At 39.7% G+C, this 17,457-nt stretch overlaps 1 protein-coding gene across 1 annotated transcript in view; it reads right to left on the bottom strand.

The window, feature by feature from the left end:
* TM9SF2 (transmembrane 9 superfamily member 2) overlaps positions 1-17,457 on the bottom strand; it is a 72,987-nt gene that overhangs the window by 22,350 nt on the left and 33,180 nt on the right. Inside the window, exons 5-9 of the mRNA XM_015121380.3 lie at positions 8,914-9,043; positions 7,784-7,908; positions 6,094-6,205; positions 4,882-4,961; positions 4,005-4,113 (exon numbers count right to left, since the gene is read on the bottom strand). Coding sequence (XP_014976866.3) covers positions 4,005-4,113; positions 4,882-4,961; positions 6,094-6,205; positions 7,784-7,908; positions 8,914-9,043 — 556 coding nt within the window. The remainder of the gene's footprint in view (positions 1-4,004; positions 4,114-4,881; positions 4,962-6,093; positions 6,206-7,783; positions 7,909-8,913; positions 9,044-17,457) is intronic.

Raw genomic sequence — 17,457 nt, 5'->3', positions numbered from 1 at the left:
TGGGGTAGTATTAAGAGGGGCCATTTTCTGATCACTTTTTATTAAGCAGGCACTAAAAATATCAAAAGGTGTAACTGAAAACTAAGTTTCCCCCAGGGAGCAAGGCCCCGTTCTGCCGCAAACCAATGGGACTAGGTTCTTGTTATTCTTGCAGAGATATTCTACCCACATATAAACAAATGTGTGAATAGATTTTTTTTTTACAAAAATGGTTGCGTATTATACACATTTTTCCTATCTTGCTTTTTTAGTCTAACATCATCATGAAGGTGAGTCTCCTCTTTGTATATATGGTTACCTCATTCTTTTGAGTAATTATATAGTATTCTACTATATGGATGTTCTATAATTTCTAAAATTAGTCCCCTATTGACAGGTATTTGGGTTGTTTATATTCTTCTGCTATTTATAAAAAATCACATGCTTATTGTTAAAAAAAATTAAATCTTCTGCATTCATTAATTTCTAGAAATGAAATTGTTGGGTCAATTTATATTATAAACTAAGACAGGTACTGTCAAATTGTTCTCCAAAGGTTGTATCTCTTTACATCCTCATACATTATGTATCAAAGTGCTCATGTCCTCAGTCCCCCAACACAGACTTATATCAAACATTTAAATTTCTGCCAACGTACCAGGTGAACAAACAATAATCACAGAGCAATAATTTCTTTTATGGCTTTTGTCTCTCTGTGATACTCATAAAATTCTACCGTTCTCTAAGATTTAAACTAAAAAAGTTTAAACATATTTAAACTTTCTGTATGTTCTTCTAGTGTTTTATAGATTCATTTTCATGTAAATCATTATTTTAGGTAATAAAGTTAGAATTTACCTTTTTTCCCCCAGGTATCCACCCACTTTATCCCCAATACCATTCAGTAAAGCATCTGTTTTTCTCCTGTTCATATACATTTGTTAACCTCTACATTTAGACTCATTATACACAGAAAATGTTTCCTTGGAATTTCTTTTTCACCAATCCTTCTAAATCTCCCTTTAGGATTCACTTCATTTATTTATTATTTGCTCAAGCTTTCTATAAATTCTTTCCATGAAGGTCAGCTTACTGTCAACTGTTTCTGTTCATCTGTAAAAGATAAACACCTCGCCTTCATTCTTTTTTTTTTTTTTTTTTGAGACAGGGTCTCTGTTGCCCAGGCTGGAGTGTAGTGGTGCAATCACAGCTCACTGTATCCTTGACCTCCTGAGCCCAAGTGATCCTTCCATCTTAGTCTCACAAGTAGTTAGAACCACAGGCGTGAGCCACCATGCCCAGTGAATTTTTAATTTTTTAATTTGTTTTTGTAGAGATGGGGTCTCCCTATGTTGCCCAGGCTGGTCTTGAACTCCTGTGCTCAAGTGATTCTCTCACCTTGGCCTCATCTTCATTTTTGAAAGATGACTTCTCTGTGTATACAATTCTATGTAAATAGGTAATTACTCTCGCCAATTTAATGATATTTAGTCTTGGGGTTTCCATCGTCAATCTAACTGTTTTTTCCTCTGTAGATGCTGAGTCTTTTTTCCCTTGAACCGACTCTAAGATATTCTCCTTTCTCTAAGGTTCTATAGTTTTGTCACAATTGATCTAGATGTGGATTTCTTTTTATTTATTTGCTTAGGATACACTGTGTTTCCTATATCTATGGATTTTTACTTTTCATCTATTCTGAGAAATTCTGAGCTGTTACTTTTTCATATATTTTATTTGCAATGAAGAGTTCCAGTATCTGGAATCTCTAGAGGTCTAAATCTGTCCTTTACTGTAAATTTTGTGAATTTCCAACTAGTAGCTCATATTTTATTGACCTTAAATTAGAAGAATCCTGTGAATCTAAATGTGGGACACTTTTTTTTTCCAGAGGTTTTCTACTTGATTCTGCCCAGAATCAGAGGCTCTCACTAACCTAGAACCAATTGGCCCCCCTTTCGGAATCCAGGCTTAATCCAGGAGCCTGAGATTCACCTCCTTGCAAATGACCCACCAGACAGCCTTCCACAAACATAACGCTTAAAGACTTGAAAACAACCCTGACCCACAGGGTCAGTGCACCTCTCAGGCGTGCAATGTTTCCTGCTCTGGCCTTGGCTCCTGGTTTTGGGCAGTGGGTTGGAGCAGGAGGAGTCCTTGAATACCTGTTCCCTATCATGAACCCAGCAATGCATCAGGAAGTCGTACATCAAGAAGTGACTCATTCACTCATTCATTCATTCATTCATTCAAGAAATATTCATTGAGCACCAACTATAAGCTTGGCTCTGTTTAAAACACCAGATACCACAGTGAGTGTAACAGAAAAATTCCTACTCTCAGGAGTACATGATCTCATTAGGAAGGCAGACAATAAACAAAATAAGTCAGGAAAGTACACTGTACATTAGACGGCAATAAGCGCTATACAGAAAAACAGGATGTATGGGTGTGTGCAGGACAGGATGTAACTTAAATGCGATGGCTGGGAGGGGCTCAATGGGAAGATCACATTTTGTAAAGATCGGAGGGAGGTAGGGGAACTAGCCATGTAAATGAGGGGCAGACATTCTTAGCAGATAGAACAGTGAGCGTGAAGGCTCTGAGGTGGGAACCTGTGTCTGCCCAGTCTGAGGAACAGCAAGATAGCTGGCACAGGTGCAGCAGAGTGCTGAGGTAATGTGGGGCCTTACAGGCCACTGTAAAGCCTCTGACTCTTGCTCTGCGTGAAGAGAAGTCCCTGGAGGGCTGTGCTCAGGAGGGAAATGATCTGATTTCCGTTCGAGCAGTTTTACTCTGACTGCTGTGCTAAGAGATGGGAAGTAGGACAGGAGTGGAAGCAGGGTCACCAGCAGCCCGGTTCCACATGGCGACGCTGTGCAAATTAAGACAAAACTCCATTAACAGCAATTATTTGGAACAGCCAATTATGAGCAGAGTATTTTTAAATCACTTTAATATTTAATAAGACATAAAATCAATAAAAATCATAGGAAAGAGACTGTAGAGTACAAATGTTAAAAAGCTTATAAATATTCATATATATTTTTCCCAATCAGAACAGGTCAGAGAGGTTGGGGGAGAGGAGGCTGAAGAAGCTAGGGGAAGAGAATACATAAAAACCTGAGTTTTTTGCATTCATTCCAAATTACTGTGATTCTTGTGAAAATTCTTTTATTATGCTGCCATGAAATGAAGAGTAGAAAATGTGTAACATTGTGCAACTTAAAAAGTTTGAGACTAAAGAGGCTGGGACATGCAATTATTTTGAATATACCAAAAAGTTGAAATGATACAAATTTGTTAAAATTAACTTTAAAAAATTAAACAACCACACAAATAAAAGTTGCTTAGGAGTTATTCCATTCAACTTTGTGGTTTCACAAATGGGTATGTGTGAGGGATAGAGAAACCTTACAGAGTTGTAACTGCACCTACACCCCCCACTGCACCAGACCATTCCCACAGAGGAGGCTGTGAGCAGGTCAGCTCCCAAGGCTGTGCTGACTCCATTTCTAGAGGATCAATTCTTTTTTTTTTTTGAGACAGAGTCTCGCCCTGTCACCCAGGCTGGAGTACGATCTCGGCTCACTGCAGCCTCCGCCTCCCGGGTTCAAGCAATTCTCCTGCCTCAGCCTCCTGAGTAGTTGGGACTACAGGTACCCGCCATCATACCTGGCTAATTTTTGTGTTTTTAGTAGAGATGGGGTTTTGCCATGTTGGCCAGGCTGGTCTTGAACTCCTGACCTCAGGTGATCCGCCCAAATCAGCCTCCCAAAGTGCTGGGATTACAGGCGTGAGCCACTGCGCCCGGCCAAGAATATTAATTGTTAAGTATCACTTTCTTATTTGAAAATGTGAATTCAAGATAACTTTTGAGAAGAATTTCTTTTTTGTTTCTGGTTTTTTTTTTTTTTTTTGTAGAAGAATGTTTTAAAAGCAGATTCTAAAGCTATTATTTTACCTTTTCGCAAAATAACAATAAACAGTGTTGTGGGCACACTACAGACTAAAATGTTTCCACTTACCGTAGAGTCCATCTGATTATATCTGGCAATATCTTTGTGCAGTGTCCGTAACATAATCATAGCTACCATTCCAGATAAGAAGAGGACAATGACCAGGGAATTCATAATGCTGTAGAAATAAGCACATTATGAGTAATCTGTAGCTTAATCTTAGGAACAGTAAAACTCTTTTAAAAACGTCTACTGAGTAACATTAAAGTAGTCTTAATCAAAATCAAAACGAAAGCTACCTAAAATCCAACAAATTCAATGAACTGTGTTCTTTCATGTTTCCCTCTAGTAGATAAATAACATTATATACTTATCATAATACCATTTCATAGTCTGTTTTGAACTAGAATTTTTTGGTACATGGTCAATATTATGAAATAACTACTGTGCCCAAATCACTGCCATAACAAAGGACTGGTTTGTGCCCTTAAGAAATTTACTGAAGAACAACTTTACTCAGTAAATTAGTGAGTGTCAAAAAGATCAGACAGCAATAGGAAAAGGAGGGTTATGGCAACATGAACAGCTTTCTAGATAAAAGTTTTGAATCATGTTTGAAGGGGATAATAATAAAGTCATAGCAACAGCAGCAGCTTCTGTTTCTGAACACTCTTAAATGTGCCAGGCAATGTCCTCAAATGCTCTGTCCCATTATGTCCTTTAATCCTCACAACAATCCCATGAGGTGGGTATTTCTAGATAAAGAAACACACGCTGAGAAATTAAGGGACCTGCCATGACTCACAATCAGTGGCTGAGAGCCAGGATTTGAACCCAAGGCCAGACTTTTGAATAAAGTAGAGAGGATTTGAGAGTAAATGAGATGTTCAAAGGGACAGAGGGTAGAAAAGTAGAAAGCAAAAGCAGGCTAACTCTGTACTCTTACCTAAACCACTGAATGTGGGTATGAGGCATAGACTCCAGAATATAGTCCCATCTAGATGCCCATCTGATCTTATCATCTTCCTAGAGGAGATTAAAAAATCTCTTTAAGTAAACATCTGCTGACAACACATTAAGAACAAAAAAAATCCCATTCAAAGCTTGCCCTTTCATTGAGTCAACAATCGCAATTTCTAAATTATCATAACTTTGGTTAGTCCTGAGATTCAGAGGGTTTCAGATTTACTAAAGTCTAGGGAAATGAGAGTAAGATTATGCAGCCAAAAAAAAAAAAAAAAAAAAAAGAATTCCTAGTAATACCCACTAAAAGTATTGCTTTAAATTATAACTAGATGTTTAGATGCCTACATTTAGAGCTATATGTATTTTTTTTTTAAGAAAATAATGGAATGGAATGGAATAATTATTCTTTCTTTATGCCAGGGGAAGCTAACTAGACCAGCCTTCCCAGGCACACTGAGCTCTTAGTATCTAGAAATGTATACTGTTTACTGTGCCAGGTTTGCAAAATGAAACATTATACGGGGATATTAAACATCACAACTATATTGGATTGCCAAAAGTTTTAAAAAATAGAGGTGGAACACTGCCTAAGTAAACCTGCATTTTAAGAAACTTCGTTAATAAAAATACTCCCTTCAATTTTCTAAGACAATTTCCCAATTGGAAACTCTTCATTTAAAGTTCATACTTAAATCCTGATTTTAAAAATGGTGAAAAAATAGAAGTAGAATACTAAGATTCTCATAAAAATGAATTTACATTTTAAGAAACTTCGTTAATGAAAACATTCCCTTCAATTTTCTAAGACAATCTACCAATCGGAAGCTCTCCATTTAAAGTTCATATTTAAATCCTTTAAAGTATGGTGTTGATTTCCCAAATGGTTTCTGAATATATCTCTGGCATTTCCATCCAGTCCTCCATGCCTATTTTTGACTTTTGTCTTATATGTATCTCTTATGCTTAACACTAAATCAGGCTCAAGTCTCCAACTTCCTCTATATTCTCATTTAAACTAAGACTTAGTTTCAAGAGTGATTATGTTGCTTGGTACACTGACAAACTATCCTAAAAATCAGCTCATTCATAGCTTCGTTATTTGACAAGCATAAACAGTAACATTTTAATTAGTTTAAGTAGTACAAATTTAAAATCAGTTTCAGAATTATACTAAAGATAACAACAGACTTACCTTGAAGCTAACAGAGTAAGTATAGGCAATTTTTATCTCCCCAGAAGCCTTGTTACTTATGTCCATGGGGGGCCCTGAGCAGTCTGGTTTATCTATATGGGTATGTTTGAAGCTGTGGGAAGAAACATTTTGGCAAGATGCTGATAAAGTACAATTTTTTTTAAATAAGGTAAAGAAAGGTTAGAGATTTTGTACGTATTTTAAAATGCTGCTGACAAAGGTGAAATTTATTCATGTCATATTTAATAGCATAAATATCTACTTCATATAAATATGTGTACAAAATTATAAACATACTTTTGAAAACACTATACTTGAAGAGCATTTAAATAATCTTTTTAAATCTTTTTGGGGGGGACAGGGTCTTGCTCTCTTACCCAGGCCTGAGTGCGGTGGTGCCATCACAGTTCAATGCAGCCTCAAACTCCTGGGCTCAAGGGATCCTCCCACCTCAGTCTCCCAAGTAGATGGGACTATAGGTGTGTGCCACCACACCCCATGCCCAGCTAATTTTTCATTTTTTGTAGAGACAAGGTCTTGCTATGTTGCCCAGGCTGGTCTTGAACTCCTGGGCTCAAGCAATCCTCCTGCCTTAGCCTCTCAAAGTGCTGGGATTACAGCATAAGCCACCATGCCTGGCCTTTTTTTTTTTTTTTTTTTTTTTTTTGAGACAAGGTCTTGCTGCTCTGTTTCCCAGGCTGGTGTGCAGTGGTGTGATCTCAGCTCATTGCAGCTTTAAACTCCTGGGTTCAAGTGATCCTCCTACTTCAGCCTCCTACAGGCATGGGCCACAATGCCCAGCTAATTTTTTAATTTTCTGTAGAGACAGGGTCTCACTATGTTGCCCAGGCTGGTCTTGAACTCCTGGGCTCAAGTGATCCTCCCACTTCAGCCTCCTACATGCACAGGCCACCATGCCCAGCTAATTTATTTTTGGTAGAGACACGGTCTCACTGTGTTGCCTAGCCTGGTCTTAAACTCCTGGCCTCAAGTGATCCTCCTGCTTCGGCTTCCCCAAAGTGTTGAGATTACAGGTGTGAGCCACTGTGCCTGGCTAAATAATCTTATTAAAAAAATATATACTGACGGAGTTTAACTGCCATCTTATTATGGCATGTATTTCTTTACCACCAGTGCATAAGAAAAAGGCTAATTCAATGGCAGAAAAAGTAATGAAAAAAATGAAATACTTAAAAAAAAATCTCATAAATAACTGATATGCACGTTTCTGATAAAAAATAACAAACAAGTTGAAGAGCTGTCTTTCAATGGCTAGTATTTCATACTGGCATCTAACACTGAATAGGGGCTTGAGAAATCACAGTACGTGTCCACTCATTTGGGCCTCTGACCAGAGGAAAGCTGCAGATATCTGAGGCAGTGTTCTTTCCACTATGAAGGGGAACACTGTCCCAACCACTCAACTTCTCCTTCCCCACTGACACGTGGAAAAGCTGTCAAAACCTCCTGATTGAAAACAAAACACAAAGGCACCTTGGCTTCACTGCTTGTCATGACAGGAAAAGAACTATTGGTACGGTTTCTCTGGACAACCCATAACTCAGTAACAAATCATGCCAAATCAATCCTGAAATGCCAGAATATTTAGGAGTAATTGGGCCCCAAATACTTATACTTTGGGTCTAAATTTCACTTATACTTGTTTACTTTTTATCATTAATATAATTACCTTTTTGGTTCAAGTTTAGCAGCCACTAATCTTGCTCCCATGGACCCAGTTTCAACAACATGATAGTATATTTTGATGTCAACATGGTTGAAGACGTAAAATGTATCTCTTTCATGGAATTCTGACTGCGGAAGAGAACTTAAAAGTTAAAGGTAGAAAACTACATAAGAGTCAAAACATAAAACTTTAAAATGGGCTACAACAAGAAAATTTAAGTTTGAATGGAATTTTAATCCTTTCATATTAACATGTTTCAATTTTATACTTAAACTCTTTTTAAGCCAAAAATTAATTGGGGAAGGTATCTGCTTCTTACAGTTTTTTTTTAACAGAAAATTTAGTAAGTACCAATTCAAAAGAACACTAATCTAGTATTTTCTAGCCTTTCATTTAAAATGAAACAAAATAAAATTTAAAATATTCCGAGCACACTAAAGCTTATACATTTAAACACTTTTCCTGCCTGGAAGCTTGTAAGTTTGGACTAAACTCATAACCTAAATTACTCAAGTATCTCTGGTCTTTTGTGAGCGCACAACACAAAAGCCCTAACTGATATAATCAGTTTCATGATTAAGCTCATGCTAACTTCCACTGGATCTGATCCATTAAGAGATTTAAATCAGGTTGATCTGATTACACAAAATTTATTTTAACATATGTCCCCATCTAGTTCTAATTACCTTCTATAGTAACGTCTCTATTTGATTAATCTATTTTTAAATATAAAAGAATGGCCTCAAAGACAGATAGGTCTTAAAAAGGGTATAATATCTGACTTCTGCAATACACATTTAGTTAACTTATAATGAAGTCTTTTTTCACACTCTACTATGTACATTTTGTAATATATAAGATTTATGAGAGTTAGAACAAAGTTCTAGACCTTACCATAGCACTTAACATACAACAGACACTCTCAGTAAACGCTGAACTGAATCTGAATTATTCCAATTCTAAGGCTCAACTTACACATTATTAATCTGCTGTAAGTTTAAGATTGAAGTAGTTGTACTTCAGAACATCTGAACTGTACTCATTAAACGAATATAACAATTTTTGTCCAGGTAAAGACTGAATTCTGTCAAAAGCCATGTTTTAAAAAGCAGCAGAGTTTATCATGAACTTACATTAATAACACAGGCATCTTTTGCATGGCCTTTATCTGTAATGTAACAGCCAATAGGAAATCCAGGATTACAGAACCTCTGACCATCTTCAACATCGTAACACCATGTTACAGGCATATTATCCACAATCCTACACACAGAAAGAAGAGTTAAGTTAGAAAAGAACCCACTAAACATGACTAAGAATTACTGCCCAAATCAGTGTCATCACTTTGTAAAATTTAAATGTGTAAATGCCTTAAGATTCCAAAAACCACACAGAATGTTAATGAAATGTGCTATTTCATAAGCAATAACAATATGCCAGTATCTGATACACTGCAGTGATGGAAAAAACTACAGGCTGGTCAGAGTGCAGTGGTGTTTACAACTAATTGATCACAACCAAGTATAGATTTCTTTGCTCCTTCTCTACTCGCACTGCTTCATCTGACTAGCCGGAAAAAAACAAAAACCAAACAAACCAAAAAAACCAACCTTTATAGCTTTTTTGAAAGGATAATGGTACGTAGGAAAGAGTTTTATAAACTAATTTATTGTAATTGCTAATTTAACAGTACTATTTAGACACTTCACTGTAATTTACCTTTAGCAGAACACTCACAGCTCTAAATAGGTACACAAAGCAATATATCTAGTTCCTCAGGAACAGTTTATTAAACAGTAAAGAAGGAAATGTCTCTTATTAGGTAATTCAATAAAAAAGGAATACAATTGCAAGATACAGGAAAATATTAAACTAAAGGGCCAGGAAGAAAAGTGAAACTTATACAAAAAAATTCTGTGAAAACTATAAATCCAAGTTATTTCTAAAAGAAATACTGCTACAAAGCTAGCGAACCCAATCTTTCAAGTTCTATAGTGAAAAAGGACTTAAATGATAAAAGCGGAAAATAAAGTTCTGTAGCACCGTATAACTACATTATAGTCCGAGCATGTGGCCCCCTGTGCCCAGAGTACACTGCGGGATACAAATAAAAAAACTACTCAAAATATAGCAGCTATATTACAGTCATAAGACGACACTCCAGGGCATGTTTTATTTGTTAATTAATGTGTGCCTTAGGAAGTAAAATTATGATTCTATATTCACCCAAGGTGTACCTTAATGACCTAATAAAACATGTCTCGTCACCTTTATATGCGATTTAATAGTACCCAGTTTACAAAATTTTAGAATCACCTATGCTATTAAACTGCTTATTATTATAATCAGCAGGCTAGTAGTTCCAATGAAAAGACTATAAAATATTAGAAGTATAAATGCATCGTTATATCAAATAAATAATTCAGACTTTCTAGAAGCTTAAAGAATCGGTTAATTGCTTTAATTTTTTAGATAGAGATGAAGTTCAATTAATGAATATATACTAGCAATATACAGTATCTTCATGCTACCATATCGGAGGGAAAGTACTACATAAAAATTATAGTGCTAGTTACAAAATGAGAAATTAAGTGGCAATTTAGGTTTTATAAAAGCCAACATCCTAAATATATCATTTATATAATACCTTGACATAATAGCTTTTTCTGGTAATAGGAAGCATTAAAAAAAAAATCCCTTTGAAATAAATTTAAGAAAACTTAAAGAATATCTTTTTTTTCCCCTGAGACACGGTCTTGCTCTGTCACCCAGGCTGGAGTGCAGTAGCATGATCATGGCTCTCTGCAGCCTCAACTTCCCAGGCTCAAGTGATCCTCCCATCTCTGCCTCCCGAGTAGCTGGGACTACAGGTGCATGCCATCATACCTGGCTAATTTTTAAAATTTTTTTGTAGAGCTGGGGTTTTACTCTGTTGCCAGGGTTGGTCTCGAACTCCTGGGCTCAATGGTCCTCCTACCCTGGTCTCCCAAAGTGCTGGAATTACAGGTGTGAGCCACCATGCCCGGCCAAAGAATATGATTTTCAATTACTGTCTTCCTAAGTTAATGAACAGTATTTATTTAAATTTCTAATATCAAAAAAATTAAAACTCTTATTTCCTATCTGACAGACTGAATAATGGGAAGAAGACTCGCAAGGATAAAGGCTGAATGACTCCCAACTTTTTATCATGAAGAACTCCTTTCCTTTACTTCCAAGTCTGCCCTCCAAGGACCCCATCTGAAACAGTTCTACCAATCAAACTTCATTTAGTAATAACTTGTTTTTCCAATAAATTAATTCCAAAAGTTACTAATCAGAATAACCCATATTGTCACAATGCACTCAGAAAATTACAGCCTAAAGCAAAGAAACTTGGCATTTAACAAGTTGGCATTTCTTTTTTTTTTGCAGTTGCAAGATTTAAGAGTGAAGACAGAAGCTCCCATACAAAGGTAGGGGACCCAAAGAGGGTAGCCGTTGTTGGCTCGAATACCTGGGTTTATATCCCGATCATTGTCCCTCCCACTGTGCTCTCAGGCGATAGATGATTGGCTATTTCTTTATCTCCTGTTTTTGCCTAATTAGCATTTTAGTGAGCTCTCTTTACTACCTGATTGGTCGGGTGTGAGCTAAGTTGCAAGTCCCATGTTTAAAGGTGGATGCAGTCACCTTCCCAGCTAGGCTTAGGGATTCTTAGTTGGCCTAGGAAATCCAGCTAGTCTGTCTCTCAGTCCCCCTCTTAACAGGAAAACCCAAGTGCTGTTGGGGAGGTTGGCCGACGACCGCTCTAACTGCTTCCTGCTGAACTGGGGCGTAGTAGCGGTTGTGCAGTTGAGATTTCCTCAGGAGGGGTGCCTTCGATGTCATTAACATCAGAGCATGGGCTAGCAGACTGGTCCAGGGGTCTGTGGTAGATCTTAGTCACAGACTGCATCTGGGGCTCCCTTTGAAGCACCATTTGTAGTTTTAACACTTCGATTCTGGAAGAGACAAACTTAACAAGGAGGTTAAAGATACAGGGATTGAAATGTATGGCCTGCAGTGCAGGGGATTATTTCTTTGGCACAATTCACAGGCCCTGACTATCTGCTTCATAGTTTTGAAAAGCCCTCGTCCAGTAAATAATAATTTGATCATCTGATGGGTGCTATAAATGCCTAAGTGAAAGGTTTGGTGAAGGGTTTTAAGTAATTTCCTTTGGTTAGCTGCAGGCAAAAGTATTTTTCCTTCTTTGGTGGCTAGCCATCCTCAGGGGAGGAAACTACGTCCTCAGGAGGTTCCCCATTCTATTTCTTCTGCTCAGTACAGGGACTTGGCTTCTCGGAGGGGATTACCCCATACTAGGGGTCTTTCTATAAGCATTAGTAATGGAGGGTCCTGTCTTGTGGCTCTTTCTGTTTCAATATCTGCTTGGCAGTTCCCTTCTATTTCCCTTTCCTTTCCTTTCTGATGACCCTGGCAGTGTAAGACTGCCACCTCTTTAGGTTTCTGTACAGCCAATAATAATCTCCTAATGGCTTCCTGATGTTTGATAGGTGTTCCCTCAGAAGTTAGGAATTCCCTTTCTCTCCATATTGCTGCGTGGGCATGGAGGACTGGGCAAGCATACTTAGAGTCTGTATATATATTTACCCCTTTTCCTTCTCCTAATTCTAGCACCCGAGTGAGGGCTATTAGTTCTGCCAGCTGAGCGCTAGTTCCTGGAGTGAGGGGATTACTTTCAAGTATTCCATTATCACTGACCACTGCATACCCCGCTTTTTGAAGTCCTTTTTCTACAAAGGAACTTCCATCAATATACAAGCTGAGGTTGGGATCAGTCAAGGGAACCTCTAGAAGGTCCCCTCGAGTGGCATAGGTTTGAGCAATTACTTGTTGACAGTTATGTTCTATCTTTTCTTCATTGTCTGGAAGAAATGTGGCTGGGTTAAGAGTTGCACAAGTGCGCAGTCACAGCACTGGCCCTTCAAGTAATAGAGCCTGATATTTAAGTGAATGGTTGTCTGACAGCCACAAGTCTCTTTTAGCAGTAAGAATGCTGTTCACATCATGAGCTGTCCACACAGTAAGATCTCTTCCTTATATTATTTTAACTGCTTCAGATACTAAGACCGCTACTGCCGACACTACCTGTAAACAATGAGGCCAACCTTTTGCCACTACATCAATTTCCTTACTTAGGTAGGCCACGGGTTGCAAGCTCATCCCTCAGACCTGTGTAAGGACTCCTAGAGCTATTCCTGTTTTTTCTGTGGCATATAAAGAAAAGTCTTGCCCCGCTGGCAAGTTTAACACTGGGGCTTGGGTTAGGGCCTTCTTTAGGGCCTGGAAAGCTGCTTCTGCTTCAGGTGTCCACCTTACTAAATGGGTATTTTAATTAGTGTATATAATGGCCTGGCTATTCTGCCGTACCTGGGAATCCATATTCGGCAGAAGCCTGTTATGCCAAGGAGCCCTCTTAGTTCTTTTAGGGTTTTGGGATTAGGATAAGCCAGTATGGGCTGGATACATTCCTCACTGAGGGCCCTGGTGCCTTTGGATAATTTTAGCCCTAAGTATTTAACCTGCTGTGACCAGAGCAGAGCCTCTGGTTTGGAAACCTTGTAGCCACAGGTGGCGAGGACATTTAAGAGTGCTTGGGTGGCCTGATGGCACAAAGTTTCTGAACGGGCAGCTAAAAGTAAATCATCCATGTACCAAAGGGCAAGAGTGTCCAGGTGTGAGAACTGGCTCAAGTCTTGGGCTAATGCCTGTCCAAATAGATGGGGGCTATCCCTGAACCCTTGGGGTAAGACAGTCCAGGTGAGTTGAGACGTTGGGTTCAAAGGATTTTCAAAGGCAAACAAGAATTGAGAGTCAAGATGTACAGGGATGCAGAAAAAGGCATCCTTAAGGTCCAGGACTGTAAGCCACTCTGCTTCCTCTGGTATTCACGAAAGCAGAGTATAATGGTTAGGTACAGTTGGGTATAGAGGGACAAAGGCCTCACTGATAATCCTGAGATCTTGCACTAACCTCCACTGTCTGTTGGGTTTCTGTACTCCTAAAATTGGAGTATTGCAGGGGTTATTGAATGGTTTTACTAGGCCTTGGGCTTTTAGGTCCTTAACAATTTTTTTGGAGTACTTGTTGGGCCTCGGGTCTAAGGGAGTACTGCCTTTGGTAGGGAAAGGAGGTGGAATCCTTTAGTTTAATTTGAACAGGACGGGCATTCTTTGCTGGTCCATACTGTCCTTCTGTTGCCCAGACTTCAGAATCAATTCCTTCCTCAAGCAGGGGACAACAAATGGGTGTTCCTTCTCCTATTTTCAGGTGTATAATGGCCCCTGTTTTTGCTAGAATAAGAAGGGAGTGGGGCTTTCAGGCATAATTAGAAAAGCATATGAAAAGAGTTAAAGTTCCCCAGTCACAACTTAGTGGCTGGGAGAAGCATCTAGCGACTAGCTGTCCTAGGACCCCTCAGATAGTGACAGATCTGGAGGACAATAGTCCAGGACAGGAGAGTAAGACTAAGAAGGCCATGCCAGTGTCCAGGAGACAGTTAACCTCCTGGCCCTCAATGGTCAAGCATACCCGGGGCTCTGTGAGGGTGATGGCATGGGCTGGCGCTTGCCCTGGGCACCTTCAGTCCTGCTGGTCAGTGGCTTCTGACTCAGAGGATGTTCGTCCCCTGGGGCAGTGGGCCTTGCAGTGATTTCCTTGACATAAGGGGCATGGACGAGGTGGCAGCTTATTTCTCTTTGGACAATGTTTTTTAAAGTGTCCTTGTAGACCTCACTGCTATTAGGCATTCGATTTGCCCAGTGTTTCCCTGTTCCAGAGCCTCCAAAGTCTGCTTGCCTGAGGGCCATGGCTAAAGTGGTGGCCTTTTTCTTATCTCCTTTATCCCGTTCTGTCTGCTCCTCCTGATCTCTATTATAAAAATCCGAGGTTGCCAAGTTCAGCAGGGTTTCTAAGTTTTGCTCTGGGCCTAAGGTGGACTTGAAGTTGTTTTTCTAATGTCTGCAGCTGACTGAGTGATAAACCTATCCTTTAAGATTAGTTGACCTTCAACAGAGTCAGGTGACAGAGAGGTATGCTTTCTCAAAGCCACCCTTAATCTCTCCAGAAAGGCGGCAGGATTTTCTTCCTTTCCCTGTTTTATAGTGGACATCACTGAATAATTTAAAGGCTTCTTTGCAGTTTTCCTTAGTCCTTCTAGCACACAAGTTAGCAAACGTCTGCGGCACCAATCTCCATGTTCTGATTCTGTGTCCCAATGAGGGTCTACACTGGGAACTGCCTGCTGGCCTGTGGTGAATTTATTCTCTTTCCTCTGTTGTCATTCTATCTCTGAGATACCAGAGATCGCCAAACTCTCAGGCTGCAGTTATGGCGGCACTTCTCTCATCTGGGGTTAGTGTCTGATTTAGCAGTAATATAATATCTCTCCATGTCAGATCAAAGGATTGTCCTAACTCTTGTAAAACATCAATACAGCCATCAGGGTTATCTGAGAATTTACCTAGGTCTATTTTAATTTGCTTTAAATCTGAGAGAGAAAAAGGTACATGCACTCTGGCTGGGCCGAATTCTCCTCCTCCCACTGCTTGGAGGGGGCATCATCGGGGAATATTTGCACTCTCCGGTTCATTGTCTATATCTCCTTTTGCATCGTCTGGGTTGAAGGCGGGGTCCTTATTAGTTGGGGAAGGAGTTGGGCAGGGTGCCGGGGTAGGGAAGTAGAGTCTGAGGGCTTCCTGCCGGGCATAAATCACACTTTTTACAAAATTGCGAGTTGTCTCTTACTGAAAAGAAACTTTGTACATATGGCACTTCACTCCATTTGCCTTCTTTTCTACAAAAGAGGTCTAGCTGTAAGATGGTGTTATAATTTATACTTCCCTCAGGAGGCCAGGTTTCTCCCCCTTGAAGAGGATATCGTGGCCAGGAGGTACTGCAGAAGAATTTAAGTCATTTCTTTCTTAGCGTCTGAGGGTCAAATTGGTCCCAATTCTCCAGAACACATCTTAGGGGCATTTCTGCCTTGGGGAGAAGGTTTCCCATCGCTTTGGAGGTCCCTTCATGGTCGCCAAATGTTAGCAGAGGGTCCTCGCTCCCAGAGCTCCCAAGATGGTGGCGGGCCGCTTCCAAGATGGTGGCAAACCCCTCATGTTCTCTGACCTGGGGTTCTTGGCCTCACAGATTCCAAGGAATGGAATCTTGGGCCATGTGGTGAATGTTATAGCTCTATTAGAAGCCGGGGGTCACAGAAGAGAACCGTGGAACCCAGTGACTAGTGTTCAGCTCGATTAGGACGAACCCGGGCACTTAGCCATGCAGGAACAATGGTAAGCCTTTAGCCCGATCGGGAGCTGCAATGGGCGCCTTGCTGAATCAGGAGCACAGCAGACACCCTGCCGGATCCGGAGGGATGGAAGTCAGCGGCAGGTCTGCGACGGCGGCAAACAGCAGTGGTGGACGGTGAGCAAAAGCTCAGCTTGAGCCGTAACAAACAGGGACCAGAAGAGAGTGCAGTTGCAAGATTTAAGAGTGAAAACAGAGCTCCCATACAAAGGGAGGGGACCCAAAGAAGGTAGCCCACAAGTTGGCATTTCTATGTAGTTTTAACATGAGTACATTAATACTATTCAATACGATTCTGAATTTCTGAAAACAGCACATCATTCTCCTTTGCTAACTTGGTGGGATCTGGGATTGGAACTCACTAAAGTATCTTCAAGACCCCTTTATAATTCAATAAGCTATAGTTCAGTGGTTCAATGATACTAAAAAATGGTAAGTACTCTGAACTAGTTAATTATACTTTTATAAATAAAATGTCATCAAGATTTGGAAACTCAGGCAAGAAGTATAATCACAAACCACAAAGAGCACAGCTGAAGAAAGTTTTAAGTGTCTGGTGCTGGTATCAAAGCAATAGTTTCAGGAATCATGAAGTAGCTTAGCAGCTACTGACAGAGTAAGCCAAAAAGATCTTCAAAATATGTTCTAAAGTCCCAAATAAGAATTAAAAAGCATGGCCGGGAGTGGTGGCTCGCTCCTGTAATCCCAGCACTTTGGGAGGCCAAGGTGGGTAGATCAAGAGGTCAGGAGTTCGAGAGCAGCCTGGCCAACAAAGTGAAACCCCATCTCTACTAAAAATACAAAACAGCCAGGCGTGGTGGCAGACGCCTGTAGTCCCAGCTACTCAGGATGCTGAGACAGGAGAATCACTTGAACCCGGGAAGCTGAGGTTGCAGTGAGCCGAGATTGTGCCACTGCACTCCTGCCTGGGCAACAGAGCGAGATTCTGTCTCAACAACAACAACAAAAATTAAAAAAATAAAAAGTATTAGTCAACTTATATAAGAAACTATTAACTGTTCTTTATAGTGAGAATAATAAACTAGAGCATGGTTCCAATGTCATGGGGGAGAAATTATGATTGATTCATGCAGTGAATTGCGAAATTATGAAAAGGACGGAGGGGGTTATAGATTTACAAGGTTACCTGACCTCAAAAAAGTCCATAATATTTTCTTAAATGAGCAAGTTGTAGAATAATGTGTACAATAATATTGTAGTTGCATTATTGTAAACAGGACACACCCATTTCTATACCTCCATATGCATAGTAAATTAGAAACACACATGAGAAATAATAGTGTTAGTTCTGTAGAAGAGAAATGAAA

This window comes from Macaca mulatta, chromosome 17, assembly GCF_049350105.2.
Source record: "Macaca mulatta isolate MMU2019108-1 chromosome 17, T2T-MMU8v2.0, whole genome shotgun sequence".
Taxonomy (NCBI): domain Eukaryota; kingdom Metazoa; phylum Chordata; class Mammalia; order Primates; family Cercopithecidae; genus Macaca; species Macaca mulatta.
Note: the sequence above shows the minus strand (reverse complement) of the source record. Positions and strands in the feature narration are given on the sequence as shown.